This window comes from Panthera onca, chromosome A3, assembly GCF_046562875.1.
Source record: "Panthera onca isolate mPanOnc1 chromosome A3, mPanOnc1 haplotype 2, whole genome shotgun sequence".
NCBI lineage: Eukaryota > Metazoa > Chordata > Mammalia > Carnivora > Felidae > Panthera > Panthera onca.
The window spans coordinates 115926989-115943171 of NC_138341.1; the positions used below are offsets into that span (position 1 = coordinate 115926989).

A 16183-nucleotide genomic window follows, 5' to 3' on the forward strand; every position below is an offset into this window, starting at 1 on the left:
AGAGAGGGAGACACAGAATCTGAAGCTGGCTCCAGGCTCCGAGCTGTCAGCACAGAGCCCGACGCAGGGCTCGACCTCACAAACCATGAGATCACGACCTGAGCCAAAGTTGGATATTAACCAACTGAGCCACCCAGGCGCCCCAATTTTTTCCTGCTTTAAATAAGAGTATAATTTTCACTGAAGCATACCGCACTGAAGGGAAAAACAATATAATTTGACAACAAAGCTTCAGTTAGGATATGAAAACCCTGCATTTCAGCAAGTCTGAAAAGTCAATGCAAACTTCAGGACATGTTTTTAAAAGAAGGTACAAAAGTTTAACTGAGGAGGTTAAATGTTGTTTGTAATTGTGTTTTACAGATGAAAAACAAATCCCAGGCCCAGTTAACTCATAAAAAATTTTTTTTCTCAATAACCCCAGGCAAAATAATTTTCCCTTTTGTTATGAACTTGGCTAAATTAAGTCTTTGGTATCCTCTATTTATGCGTTCCAGTATCAAGAAAATGGGTCATATGGGCATATGTGTTGTCAAAATCAGATATATCTAAAGTGCCTACATGTTGCCTAAAGCCCCTTCCACCTCCAAACCACTACACATTGAAAGTTAATTTATCCAGACATGGAGTTCACTTGTTCTAATGTGGATATAAAAGACCACTTGCTAACCACAATAAGATAATACAATTATAGAACTTAAGAAAAGATTAGGCAATATTTAGTCCAAGTCTATTTTACATGTGAGGAAGCTGAGGCCAAGAAAGGATAAGTGATCTGCCTAGAATCCTGGGGTCACCTAGCAGCACCAGAGATGGGACTAACACCCAGCTCTGATTCTCAGGTCAATTTCCTTTCCATGACACTTATGCCTCCAAAAAGCAAAAGGTAGGAAGCGAGGGATCCTAGTTCCAGAGTATATATGCCCAATCTAAAGAGTACCAGAATCTCATTCGAAGTCTAGACATACATCAAAATTGCTTATGGTATTATCTATTTATGATATGGGTGTAGAAAAATCCTGTTTATAACATGGTTATATTTATCAAAAGTTTTTTTAACTTCCATCATACTTGACATTTGACTTAAAATACTTGTGGACCAAGAATACAATCTGATAACACCATAAATCTGGGTTTGGCAATTTATTTGAAAGCCATAAACAAACTGATTCAGCTACCCATCCATATTTTATTTTTTTATTTTATTTTTTTATTTTAATTTTTTAATGTAAGTTCTACACCCAAAGTAGGGGATTAACTTATGACTTGGAGATTAAGAGTTGCATGCTCTAAGGGCATCTGAATGGCTCAGTTAAGTGTCCGACTTTGGCTAAGGTCATGATCTACAGTTTGAGTTTGAGCCCCACATGGGGCTCTGTGCTGACTGCTCAGAGCCTAGAGCTGCTTCAGATTCTGTGTCTCCCTCTCTCTCCACCCCTCCCCTGCTTGTGCTCTGTCTGTCTCTCTCAAAAATAAATAAACATTTTAAAAAATTAAAAAAAAAAGTTGCACGCTCTACCAACTGAGCCAGCCAGGCACCCCTGATTCAGCAATCTCAAACAAGAAAAAATGGGGGTAATTATAAGAGCAATAAATACTTTCGTGCTCATTGACACTCTTTTCTCTGTGTAATATGATATATTAGGACTATAAAAATTTAATTTCATGTATGCTGCTCTAACCTGGAAAGGCTCTTATAATATATTGTGAATAAGACTAGAGTGACAATGATGTTAATAACTGCAAGTTTAACATATAAAATTCTCTAATAGTATTCTTTACATGGTATAAAAAAAAAAAGCCCTTGAGAAAATGACATCAAATCTAAAAAAAAAAAAAAAAAAAAAAAAAAAAAACAAAAAACCACCAAGCCTAAAAAAATTAGTAAGATCTAGGCTTTGTACTATGTCTGATGAGATTAGATAACTGTGCTAACCAAAAATGATGTAGAACCTCTAACCAAGTTTCAAAAACACAAATGCCTACAAGACCTAGACAGGTAATCCAAGTGTATGAAGAGGCCAGATGGGAACTATCTGAGATGAGGGCCTGCCCTCAATAGCAGCTGCTCCTCAGCACTGCCTGGGACAAGGAGAGAGTTCAATGTTATCAAATCTTTCCATTTTTAGAGTTAAATCCAAAATCTGGATTTGTATGCAAAATATTTCAATTTTTAAAGCATTGGCGATGAAATTCAAACATCAAAACAAACAAAACTGAAGTAGAGCCATAACACATGGTTGCAGGCTGGATCCAACAGGTTGCCAGTTGGCAGCCTGATCTAAAATTTAGGAATGACAAGGGGCACCTGGGTGGCTCAGTCGGTTAAGCATCTGACTTCAGCTCAGGTCATGATCTCCCGGTTTATGGGTTCGAGCCCTGCATTTGGGGCTCTGTGTTGACAGCTCAGAGTCTGGAGCCGGCTTCAGATTCTCTGTCTCCCTCTCTCTGCCCCTCCCCATCTTGCCTTCTGTCTCTCTCTCAAAAGTGAACATTAAAAAATAATAAATAAATAAAATTCAGGAAGGCAAATTTCAAGTACATTTTAAGTAGAACCATGAAGTAAGATTTTTCTAAGCTTTTGGGGGCCTTTAAGATCCAGTCTAACCTCTTCATTTTGCAGGTAAGGAAACTAAAGACCAGAGAGTTAAAAACAAGAAATAAAATTGGGTCTTGAGAATTACTCCTACCTACTAGAGCAGATAATTTAAGGATTACTATGTTAAACAATACCTTATTATGTTCAGTTTCTCCATGTACTTAAAAGAAACACAACAGCATTTCTATTAAAAGAAAAAATTCTAGGGGCACGTGGGGGCTCAGTGGGTTAAAGCATCTGACTCTTGATTTTGGCTCAGGTCATCATCTCATGGTTTGTGAGTTCAAGCCCCACACTGGGTCTCTCTGCTGTCAGCTTGGGATTCTCTCTCTCCCTCTTTCTCTACCCCTCCCCTACTCACGTGCACATACTCTTTCTTTCACAAATAAACATTTAAGGGGCACCGGGATGGCTCAGTCGGTTAAGCATCCGACTTTGGCTCAGGTCATAATCTCATGGTTCGTGGGTTCAAGCCCCACATTGGGCTCTGTGCGGACAGCTCAGAGCCTGGAGCCTGTTTCAGATTCTGTGTCTCCCTCTCTCTCTGCCCCTAACCCACTCGCATGGTCTTTGTCTCTCTCAAAAATAAACATTAAAAAAAAAAAATCAGAGCTATAGTAATCATAACAGTACGGTATTGGCATAAAAACACATAGATCAATGGAACAGAACAGAGAGCCCAGAAATAAACCCACACGTATATGGTCAATTAATTTACAACAGAGGAGCCAAGAAAACACAGTGGGGAAAGGACAGTCTCTTCAATAAATGATGCTGGGAAAACCAGACAGCCATATGCAAAGGAATGAAACTGGATTACTATCTTACACCATACACAAAAGTTAACTCAAAATGGATTAAAGACTTAATGTAAGACCTGAAACTATAAAACTCCTAGAAGAAAACAGGTGGTAAGCTCCTTAACATTGGTCTTGGCAATGATTTTTTTCAATGTGACACAAAAAGCAAAGGCAACAAAAACAAACAAGCGGAACTATATCAAACTAAAAACCTTCTGCACAGCAAAGGAAACCATCAACAAAATGAAAAGGCAACATATTGAATGTGATAAAATATTTGCAAATCATGTATCTGATAAGGAATATCTAAAGAACTCATACAACTTGATTATAAAATTCCAAACAATCTCAACTAAAAAATGGGCAGAAGGGGCGCCTGGGTGGCTCAGTCGGTTAAGCGTCCGACTTCAGCTCAGGTCACGATCTCGCAGTATGTGAGTTCAAGCCCCGCGTCAGGCTCTGTGCTGACTGCTCAGAGCCTGGAACCTGTTTCAGATTCTGTGTCTCCCTCTCTCTCTGACCCTCCCCCGTTCATGCTCTGTCTCTCTCTGTCTCAAAAAATAAATAAACGTTAAAAAAAAAAAAATTAAGAAAAAAAAAATGGGCAGAAGATCTAAACAGACTTTTTTCCAAAGAAGACATACAGATGGCCAACAGGTACATAAAAGGTGCTCAATGTCACTAATCATTAGGGGAATGCAAATCAAAACCACAATGAGATATCACCTTACACCTGTTAGAATGGCTATTACTGGGGTACCTGGGTAGCTCAGTTGGTCAAGCATCCAACTTCAGCTCAGGTCACAATCTCACAGTTCATGAGTTTGACCCTGCATTGGACTCTGTGCTGACAGCTTGGAGCCTGCTTCAGATTCTGTGTCTCCCTCTCTCTCTGCCCTCCCCTGCTTCCATTCTGTGTGTGTCTCTCTCTCTCTCTCTCAAAAATAAATAAATATTTAAAAAATTTTACAATGGCTATTATTAACAAAACAAAAAATAACAAGTGTTGGCAAGGACGTAGAGAAAGAGGAACACTTATGCATTGTTAGTGAGAATATAAACTGATGCAGCCACTGTGGAAAACATATAGAGGTTCCTCAAAAATTATATATGTATAATTTACATATATACATGTATATATGTATACATACATATATGTACACACACATACATACACATATATGTATACATACATATCTATGTATATACATACATATATACACATACATATACATACATATATACATATATATACATACATATGTATACATATATACATATATATACATATATATACACATATATATGTGTGTGTGTATATATATACATACATATATACATACATATAATGGAGCATTATTCAGCCATAAAAAAGAATATTGCCATTTATAAGAAACATGGATGGACCTTGAGGGCATTATGCTAAAGTGAATTAAGTAGCCAGAGGAAGACAAATACTGTATGATCTCACAGACATGTGGAATCTTAAAAAACAAGACAAAACAAAACCAAAAACACCAAGCTCATAGATACAGGGAACAGACTGGTAGCTGACAGGGGACAGGACAGGGAGTGGGGGTGGAGGTGAAATGGGTAAAGGGGGTCAAAAGATACAAAGTTCCAGTTATTGTCACAGGGATATAACATACAGCAAGTAACCATAGTTAGTAATACTCTATGGCATATTTGCAAATTGCTAAGAGAGTATATCTTAAAAGTTCTCATTGCAGGGGCATCTGGGTGGCTCAGTCGGTTAGGTGTCTGACTTTAGCTCAGGTCATAAACTCATGGTTCGCGAGTTCAAGACCCTCGCTGGGCTCTCTGCTGTCAGTGCAGAGTCTGCTTCAGATCCTCTGTCCCCCTCTCTCTCTGCCCTTCCCCTGTTTGCGCTCTTTCAAAAATAAAAACATTAAAAAGTTCTCATCACAACAAAACTGTCACTATGTATGGTGACAGATGTTAACTAGATTGTGGTGGGTGATCATTTCACAATATATACAAATATGGAATGGTAAGTTATACACCTGAAACTAATGTAATGTTATATGTCCACTATACCTCCATAAAAAAAAAAATTCTAAAATTCCAATTCTGCACTTAAAATCAGCCTTTCAATCCAGTATGGCAAAGTTTTACTTCGTAAAACTCAAGACAATCACAGAAGAGCAAACATTTTTTTAAAAAAGTAACAAGAAGAGGGGCACCGGGGTGGTTCAGTAGATTAAGCATCCGACTCTTGATTTTGGCCCAGGTCATGACCTCACAGTTTTGAGATTGAGCCCCCACACTAAGCCTGCTTAACATATTCTCTCTCTCTCTCTTTCTCTTTCCGCCCCTCCCCCACTGGCATGTGCTCACTCTCTCCCCCCCAAAAAAAAAAAGAAAAAAATAATTAAACTAAATTTTAAAAATAATTAAATAATAAATTACCCATGTGTAACAAATTGGGCACATTCTCCAATATTGTGTCCAATTTCCATTTGAAGTCTTTATCACCTATATTTCCTTTGAAGGCCACAAATATTGTGGAATCCTCCAAAATATTATCACTTTTTGTGTCATCATCTTCTAGTCCAGAATCAAAATCCATCTCTGAGTCTTCCACTGATGATGAACACAAGGAAGTATAGATGTCTTCTAAGTTTGGAAGGTCATCCAAAACCATGGTGAATATTATTCCAGTAGCATATGCCAAATGGAGAATAAGCAAACCTTTGAAAAGAGAAGATACAAAAAGGGCGTTACAATGCATAATTATACAATCAACAATGTATAATCCATTGGTCTGTAAAAACTATAATTTATTTCCCAAGTAATAAGAAAGCACACTATAAACATTAAGAAATTACAGAGAGGATAAACTAAGATAGTCTATAATAATTAGTTCTTAAAAATACTTGAAATAAAAATTCACCAGTTTTAAATAAAGTTCCTTTTATTATATTATAATGTTTATGTCTATTATGTCAGGCTACCTAGAATACAGGGAGGAGGGAACAAGCAATCACAAGAAAACAAGTTATATTTTGAAAATTAATTTATATAAGCCTTTGACCCCACAGACCAAAGGGCTCTCCAATACTCCCCTTATTCCTGTTCTGACAAAAGTTTCAGAGGAGCCAAGGTTTCTAAAGCCATTCTCTTTTTCTAACCTGCAAAGCAAAGCTTGACCCAACTAAAAACATCTGGAGGACTATCTAAAATCCTAAAGTCTTGAGGACCCTTTAAAATAACTTTAGGGGCACCTTGGTGGCTCAGTCGGTTAAGCGTCTGACTTCAGTTCTGGTCATGATCTCATGGTTCATGGGTTCAAGCCCCACATCAGGTTCTGTGTCTCCCTCTCTCTCTGCCCCTCCCCTGCTTGTGTGCATGCATTCTCTCTCTCAAAAATAAATAAATTTTAAAAAATAAATAAAATAACTTTTAAAGTATTATTAATAGTTATATGGCTAAAAATAATAATTTAGAAACAAAACCATAAAACATTTTTAAATACTTTTAGGAAAGGAAAATAAGTAGTTAACACATGTTTATAGAAAGAAAGAACTGTGTCCAGGACAGAAATTACTTTTCAACTTTTAGATCTAGAGAAGTCACATTATCTGTTATTTTCAGTTATGCTGTCTATCAAAGAATACATGTTTTAACAATCACACCATGTGGCCATTTTCTCCATTAGCGTTGGGACTGAAGATCACTTCTTAACCCAAAAGTGAGTGAACATTCATTTTTTAGCATTTGTGTTAAGCCAGAATGACATGGATACATAAGAATCTCACACAACTCTTCTAATTTAAAAACATTCCTTATAGAATTACAACTATGTGTTTTTTTTAAAGATAGATAAGAAAAAAAGGGCTGAAAAGAAATTCACTAAAATGCAAACAGTGATTGTACTAGGCTGGTAAATTTTCTTTTCCTATTTTCCAAATATGCTACAAGTCATTTAGGGACATGCAAAGCTAAATATGCTGTCATAGGTTATAATACCAGTATAAATGGAAAAAAATTATCAACTTTTAAAAACTGTTTAACTTTTTTTTAATGTTTAAATATAACATACTTTTATTGAGTTACTTCTTCTTTGACATTTCATTTAGGATTTACATGCAATAATCATTTTTTTAATTTGTTTTTAATGTTTTATTATTTATTTTTAAGAGAGAGAGAGAAAGAGGCAGAGTGTGAGCCAGGGAGGGGGCAGAGAGAGAGGGAGACACAGAATCCGAAGCAAGCTCCAGGCTCTGAGCTGTCAGCACAGAGCTGGATGCTCGAACCCATGAACCGTGAGATCGTGACCTGAGCCGAAGTCAGACACTTAACTGACTGAGCCACCCAGGTGTCCCATGCAAGAATCGTTTTTTATTCTTTCCTAAATACTAAATATTTTACCTCAAATTCACACTAGCATATCAGTTCTGCAAAGAGATGCCTACAAACTGATCTATTGGCTTAGGTATAGGATAGAGTTGTTGGGTTTTTATAGGGTGATTTCTAAAACTATTTTGGCAGTATATCACTAATTTGATAAGCTATCATGTTGTAAAACTCTGGTAAAAGCAAAATACTATATGGTTTTATTTGCCCATGTTAAAGACGGAAGTCCAGCATATCTACATCAATGATAATAATAATAATAATAATAATAATAATAATAATAATATAACAGAAAATACACATTAAGCATCTACATACCTTACTTCTCATTCCTAAGATTATGTTGGAGTATATAAAATACCCTCCAACTTTATACATTTTTCTAACAAAGTGGATACTCATATAGCAAATTTAAATCACAATTTTAATCTTTTGTGTCAGTTGTAGAATAATTTAATTTTAAGGCAAATTTATCTAAAATATTTAAAATATGATCAACTGAATAATCAGGTTATCGGATGATTTAAAAGTGCACAAAAACAAAAAATACTACTACTTTACCATTCCATGAGGCAGAACCGGAACAAAAGTCTTTAAAACTGGACTTTTATAATTGTCAGATTATGGATAATGGATATAATTGTCAGATATTAAAAAAAAGGAAAACTTACAGGATAGAATATAGAAAACTTACAGAATATAGCACTTACATTCAGTTATTCATTCTAATAACTATTATCTAGTTCAGGGAACTTGTATTAATATTCATATTCTTTCCACTCATTTCAGCCTTTTAGATATCAAAGTCATGATACATAGATGCAAACAGGTTCCCCTACTCCATTTATTCTGAACAGTTTGTTTTTCTTGTTGGCAGCTTTTACAATGAGGGAAAAAGGAAATTACAAATTAGATCTCTCATTCAGTGAAATTTCTGTTTAGTCTACTACTAAAAATTCTACTCTTTTAGTAAATCTCCTTCCATCTAGTTTCAAATACATGTTTATCCCAAGTTCTGAATTTTGGTTCTTTGTTATTCTAATTAATAGAAGGGTGTGTATTTTATTTTAAGACTTTTCTTTTTTTTTTTTTAATGTTTATTTATTTTTGAGAGAGACAGAGACAGAATGAGAGTGGGTTAGAGGCAGAGAGAGAGGGAGACACAGAATCCGAAGCAGGCTCCAGGCTCTGAGCTGTCAGCACAGAGCCCAACGCAGGGCTTGAACTCACGAGCTGTGAGATCATGACCTGAGCCAAAGTCAGACACTCAACCGACTGAGCCACCCAGGCACCGCTATTTTATTTTTTTAATTAATAATTTATTTATTTTTAAATTTACATCCAAGTTAGTTAGCATATGGTTCAACAATGATTTCAGTAGTAGATTCCTTAATGCCCCTTATCCATTTAGCCCATTCCCCCTCCCACAACCCTTCCAGCAACCCTCTGTTCTCCACATTTAAGAGTCTCTTATGTTTTGTCCCCCTCCCTGTTGTTATATTATTTTTGCTTCCTTTCCCTTATGTTCATCTGTTTTGTATCTTAAAGTCCTAATATGAATGAAGTCATATGATATTTGTCTTTCTCCGACTAATTTCATTTAGCATCATAATACCCTCCAGTTCCATCCACTTAGTTGTAATTGGCAAGATTTCATTCTTTTTGATTGCCAAGCAATACCATTGTATATATATACAACACCTTTATCCATTCATCCGTCGATGGACATTTGGGCTCTTTCCATACTTTGGCAGTTGTTGATAGTACTGCTATAAACATTGGGGTGCATGTGTCCCTTCGAAACAGCACACCTGTATCCCTTGGATAAACACCTAGTAGTACAATTGCTGGGTCGTATGGTAGTTCTATTTTTAGTTTCTTGAGGTAACTCCATACTGTTTTCCAGAGTGGCTGCACCAGTTTGTATTCCCTCTTTTTCTTTTTTAAACAGTCAATTAAATTTCAAGAACAAAGAATTTCCAAAAACCAATTTAAGCAATCTTACGGGGAAAAATTCCTCTGTTGTAAGTAAACATGAAAACAATAAAACAACAACAAAAAAACTTACGTTTGAGCAAAGCACCTTTTCTAGTACTGTGACTGTTACAAAGGAATAGTGTGACTTGGGTGGTTAAGAAACAACAGCATTCAGAAAATCCCTTATAAATACCATTGCCTTTAGTCAACTGCCATCTGCTCCTTACAGATTTTAAAGAACTTTAGAGGTAAATAAACAAGACTGAAAAAGACTTTAGGGCTTAAAAGCTGTTACTCATCAGGAAAACGACTGATTGCTGAGACTGCCTGAAATACTAGAGCTATTTAATAGCTACTCCCCGTTGGAACAACTACAAGAAAAGAATTTAAGATTTAAGAAGTGTTTTCCAAAAGAAATCTTTTACTGGAAAGAAAGAGATCAACTAAAAATCTGTCTTCTAAAGGGGTCGTCGGTCATGTCATGAAGGCTGGCAAATCTGAATTTGGAAAACCATCTCCTGGCAGATAAAACAAATCAACTAATCCAAATTCAAGAATTACTGGTTTAAAAGTACTATGGCACTACACAGGTGCTTAAAAAATGAAGAAATTAAAAGTAAGTATGAAAAATTGCTGGCCTCCTCTCCAGAAACTTTTTTTTTTTTAATTTTTTTTTTAATGTTTATTTATTTTTGAGACAGAGAGAGACAGAGCATGAACGGGGGAGGGTCAGAGAGAGAGGGAGACACAGAATCGGAAGCAGGCTCCAGGCTCTGAGCCATCAGCCCAGAGCCCGACACGGGGCTTGAACTCACGGACGCGAGATCGTGACCTGAGCTGAAGTCGGACGCTTAACCGACTGAGCCACCCAGGCGCCCCCAGAAACTTTTTAAAGAAGCTTCTTCCCGATAACATATTCATTGACATAACGTCCACTTAAAATCTAGTCTTTAACAAAGGATTTATAATCAAAACAATTAACTAATTTTGAGTGAAATGCAGTTCAGTGACTGCTCTTGGAGACAGAAATCATTACAGCTGACCAGTTTGAGACTCACTTGCTCATTTATGGTCATCACAAGAAAACATGTGCTATCTCTCTGGGTTTGTTAAGATTAACCACCAGTTAATTTGCTCACTCGCCACATAATAAACTTCCAGATTATCTGTTGGTTTCACTTGTAACAGGGAATCTTTTGATTTTTTTTTATATGAAATTTATTGTCAAACTGGTTTCCATACAACACCCAGTGCTCATCCCAACAGGTGCCCTCCTCAATACCCATCACCCACCATCACCCCCTCCCACCCCCCATCAACCCTCAGTTTGTTCTCAGTTTTTAAGTGTCTCTTATGTTTTGGCTCACTCCCTAACCTTTTTTTTTTCCCTTCCCCTCCGCCATGGTCTTCTGTTAAGTTTCTCAAGATCCACATAAGAGTGAAAACATATGGTATTTTTCTTTCTCTGTATGACTTATTTCACTTAGCATAACACTCTCCAGTTCCATCCACGTTGCTACAAAAGGCCATATTTCATTCTTTTGATCTTTTGTAAAGAACCTAAGAATAAATGTGACATCCAGGAGAATTTAAAGAGCAAGCATATTATTTATTCTACTTTTGGAAATAGATTTCCAAACTAAATCATTTAAGGGTAATATTTCAGGATAACCAAATAGCTCCAGTTGATAAAGGAAAGCTCTTTTTTAAGAAGAAAGCCAACTTAAATGTAAAAAGAATGATATCATTGGAAAAATCACAATTTTGTGATCCTTGATAAAATAATTCAGAAAAGGATCATTAATAAGGATAAAACATTATGTGAAATGTGCCAAAAATGTTTAACCTGAATATAATAAAATCTTTATACAGGAGACAGAGGTATAACTTAAATAACATCATGAGGAAATATTCAGACAAATCTAGAGTGTAGGATTTCTACAGCATAACTGGCTTGGCCTCTTCAGTAAGTCAGTTGTAATCAAGGAAGAAAGAGATGGGTGAAACTATTCTACATTAAAAGAGCTTTTAAAAATTTTTTTAAAAATCAAATGCAGTGTATGGTCCTTTATTAGGTCTTGGTTTGGAAAAAAGATGTAAAGCACATTTTTAGGATAGTGAACTACCACTAATTTTGTTAGGTGTGATAACAATGGTGTTATGGTTATATAGGGCAATGTTCTTACTGTCTAAGGGATGCATACTGAAGCATTCAGGGGTAAAACATCAGGATGCTTATAATTTACTTTAAAATAATTGAGAGAAAAATAGATTAGGCAAGTATGACAAAATTTAATAATGGTTAAATATAGGTGATTAGTATACAGGTGCTTATTATACTTTTGTTTATAGTATAATTTTATAAAATGTTTGAAATTGTTCATAATAAAAAGCTTAAAAAAAAAAAAAAGGAAGAAAAAAGCAAGCATACCAGCAACATAGTGCTGCTCCACAGACATCAGGAAGGCTTAGAAGCTTACTTATGAACATCTTCCAAATCACAGTAGGGTTAAAAATAAATATATTTAAACATATATATTTGTAAATATATAAATTTATATTATTTATGAATATATAAATTTATATACCTTACGTATTATATATATACCCTGCTAATATGCACCAGATTTACATTTACATATGAACAGAAGGGACTGGTGCAGGTAGCTGAATAATGGGTAGAAGATTGTTACAGGTTATTCAGAATATCAGCTTGGCTGCCATTTGAACAAAAGACAAGACACTATGATCTGCATCAGAAACCACAAACTTACATACTCATAGCGGTTAGGCAGATAAAATAAGAGAAGAACACTGGATATTAAGTGTATTTACACACACTGTATGAATGATTTGGGTAACAGGAAACTCACATACCCATCTATGCTAAGCAGCTACTATCCTCTGCTCCAGCTTATTACTTTCTTTTTGGAAGGATGGGAGGAGTTGGGCAGATGTTCTGAATTTTAAGAAAAGGCTAAAATCCATATATTCAGTGAAATCTCCAGATTTTAAAATAGGTTTACATTTTCAGAAAATAAAAATACTCTGCATGCCAAATGAAACACACTGTAGCTGCATAAGGCCCAGTCACCAATTTTCAATTTCTACAACTCCCATGATTGACTAGTACAATGCTAGGTGTGAGTGAACTATGCTGGGTTTGGTACAGTGCTGGAGTAGACCAGATATTTGAAATGCATTTAAATGTTATGATGTGCCTCCTAAGAGGTATGTGGACTCTCGAAGAGAAAGAAAAAAATAGATCAAGTTCTCAACCCTAGAGGAACAGAAGGCACTCAAACTTAGTGAATTTGGGGCTTCATTAAATATACTGATACCTTCGATAACTGGCTGAAGGACCATCTTCTCCTTTGACAAAACGCTAGATGATAAAGGAAACAGTTTTTTAATTTGCTACGTAACTTTAGTAGAGTCATTCCATTGCTTGGAATTAAGTTGAGCCTTAACCACTCTTTCACAAAAGATTTCACTCACCAAAATGTCTTTATTTTTTTATCATTTATTCAGGTCATCTTCTAAGTCCAAACAAGCTGGCATTTTTAGGGCCTGTATTTCAAAAGGCAGCAGCCAAATAAAAATTCTAAAAAAGAGAGACAAAGAGAAAGTTGCAGTATCATATAGAAATTAGAAATTACAGAGGTGACATCTTTATAACAGAAGTCAATGCAAATACAAGTTACCAAGTCAACTTAGACATCTTTAGAGAATGTTAAAATAGAGTTTTCATTAGGTCTACAAAGAATATCTTTTTTCTGAGATCAAACCACTATTCAACAAGCATTTCAAAGAGTATAGAAGCAAACTCCAGGACATATACTGCCTTCGCTTAAGAATCATGAAACCAGGGGCGCCTGGGTGGCGCAGTCGGTTAAGCGTCCGACTTCAGCCAGGTCACGATCTCGCGGTTCGTGAGTTCGAGCCCCGCGTCAGGCTCTGGGCTGATGGCTCGGAGCCTGGAGCCTGTTTCCGATTCTGTGTCTCCCTCTCTCTCTGCCCCTCCCCCGTTCATGCTCTGTCTCTCTCTGTCCCAAAAATAAATAAAAAACGTTGAAAAAAAAAAAATTAAAAAAAAAAAAAAAAAAAGAATCATGAAACTGGGGGGAGGGGGGGGAGGGGCACCTGGGTGGCTCAGTCGGTTAAGCATCCAACTTCAGCTCAGGTCACGATCTCGTGGTTTGTGGGTTCAAGCCCCGCATCGGGCTCTGTGCTGACAGTACGAGGCCTGGAGTCTGCTTGGGATTCTGTGTCTCCCTCTCTCTCTGCCCCTTCCCCATTCATGCGCATGCGCACTCTCTCTCTCCCAAAAATAAAATAAAAAAACATAAAATTTTAAAAAAATTAAAAAAAAAAAAGAATCATGAAACTGGGACCCTAAGCCTTAGAGACCTCCTCCCTTTACCTCCATTTTTAAACCTGTCAAATTAAAATGAATTAACATCATCATGCCACACTGTTTGCAGATACTTGGAGCCAAAACCAAAATATTTTCTACACACACTAAATACAAGACCCGCTTGTTCTAACATAATTTCAAAATTCATTTTAAACTTCATAAAGTATATGGGGTGCCTGGGTGGCTCAGCGGGTTAAGTGTCCAACTTCAGCTCGGGTCATGATCTCACCATTTATAGGTTCGAGCCCCACATTGGGTTCTGTGCAACAGCTCAGAGCCTGGAGCCTGCTTTGGATTCGGTGTCTCCTTCTCTCTCTGATTCTCCCCCACTTGTGCTCTATCTCTCTCAAAAATGAATAAACATTAAAAAAAATTTTTTAAATAAACTTCATAAAGTATAGATTTAAGCTTTTTTCCTACTTTATATATAATTTTATTTTATTTTTCATTAAATTTTCAGTTTTTCTAAGTATTATTTATGGTACACATAGAAATTTTGCATGGAAAGGGTCTAATTTTGGCATGCTTCAGAAAAATATTCCCACTTTAATAAGGTAGTATCAGTCTGGGGCGCTGGGGTGGCTCAGTGGTTAAGAGTCAGAATTTAGCCCAAGGCACGATCTCACAGTTCGAGGGTTCGAGCTCCGCATCGGGCTCTGTGCTGACAGCTCAGAACCTGGAGCCTGCTTCAGATTCTGTGTCTCCTTCTCTCTCTGCCCTTCCCTGGCTTGCTTGCTCTCTCTCTCTCTCAAAAATAAATAAACAGTAAGAAAATTTTAAAAAGAAAAGATAGTATCAATCTACAATGTCTTTAACTTGGCTGTTATGGTTTTACATTATTGTCAAATATTGATTTTATAATTTCAAATTTTTAAATGGATATATATACTAGACATTAATAAATAATTCTTAGGGAAAGAACTATGCTCCTTAATTATTTTTTAATTTAAGTCTAAGCCATTTTTTCAAAACTCCATGGAACATTAACAAAAAATGACCTTAAGAAAGGCCATCAAGAGGGATGCCTGGGTGGCTCAATCTGTTAAGCGTCCAATTCTTTTTTTTTTTTTTTTTTTTTTTTAATTTTTTTAATGTTTATTTATGTTTGAGACAGAGAGAGACAGAGCATGAACGGGGAGGGGCAGAGAGAGAGGGAGACACAGAATCCGAAACAGGCTCCAGGCTCTGAGCTGTCAGCCCAGAGCCCGATGTGGGGCTCGAACTCACGGACCGTGAGATCATGAGCTGAGCTGAAGTCGGACGCTCAACCGACTGAGCCACCCAGGCGCCCCTAGCGTCCAATTCTTGATTTTGGCTCAGGTCATGATTTCAGTTTGGTTCGTGGGTTTGAGTCCCGTGCTGGGTTCTGCGCTGACAGTGGCAAGCCCGCTTGGGATTCTTTGTCTCTCTCTCTGCCCCTCCCCAGCCTGCACACTCTCTCTCTTAAAAATAAATAAACATTTTTTAAAAAGGCCATAAAGAAAATCTCTATAGTGAATGGGATTAACAGTACACTTACCCTGATGAGCACTGAGCAATACATGGAATTGTTGAACCACTACACTGTACACTTGAAACAAATATAACACTCTATACTGGAATTTAAAAAAGAAAAAACTCTATAAATCCAAAAAGTAACAGTAGAATAATACTCTGATTCAGTACAATGTACTGAAATTATACATTTAAAATAAAATCAAGAGGGGCGCCTGGGTGGCGCAGTCGGTTAAGCGTCCGACTTCAGCCAGGTCACGATCTCGCGGTCTGTGAGTTCGAGCCCTGCGTCAGGCTCTGGGCTGATGGCTCGGAGCCTGGAGCCTGTTTCCGATTCTGTGTCTCCCTCTCTCTCTGCCCCTCCCCCGTTCATGCTCTGTCTCTCTCTGTCCCAAAAATAAATAAAAAACGTTGAAAAAAAAAATTTAAAAAATAAAATAAAATCAAGAAACAAAGGCCTTTTCACCTTAAAACAACAACAAAACCCTTGGAGTTGGGTTAAAAAAGAAATCAATATTG

At 36.7% G+C, this 16183-nt stretch overlaps 1 protein-coding gene across 5 annotated transcripts in view; it reads right to left on the reverse strand.

Annotated features, from left to right (window-relative positions):
- NCOA6 (nuclear receptor coactivator 6) overlaps nt 1-16183 on the reverse strand; it is a 108445-nt gene that overhangs the window by 51203 nt on the left and 41059 nt on the right. For 4 of the 5 annotated variants that reach the window (XM_060616132.3, XM_060616122.3, XM_060616169.3 and 1 more), the window contains exon 1: nt 5830-6111. In XM_060616132.3, coding sequence (XP_060472115.2) covers nt 5830-6064 — 235 coding nt within the window. In that variant the 5' untranslated portion in view covers nt 6065-6111. Of the gene's footprint in view, nt 1-5829; nt 6112-13251; nt 13358-16183 lie in introns of those variants that run through there. The other variant, XM_060616137.3, reaches the window with a different exon arrangement.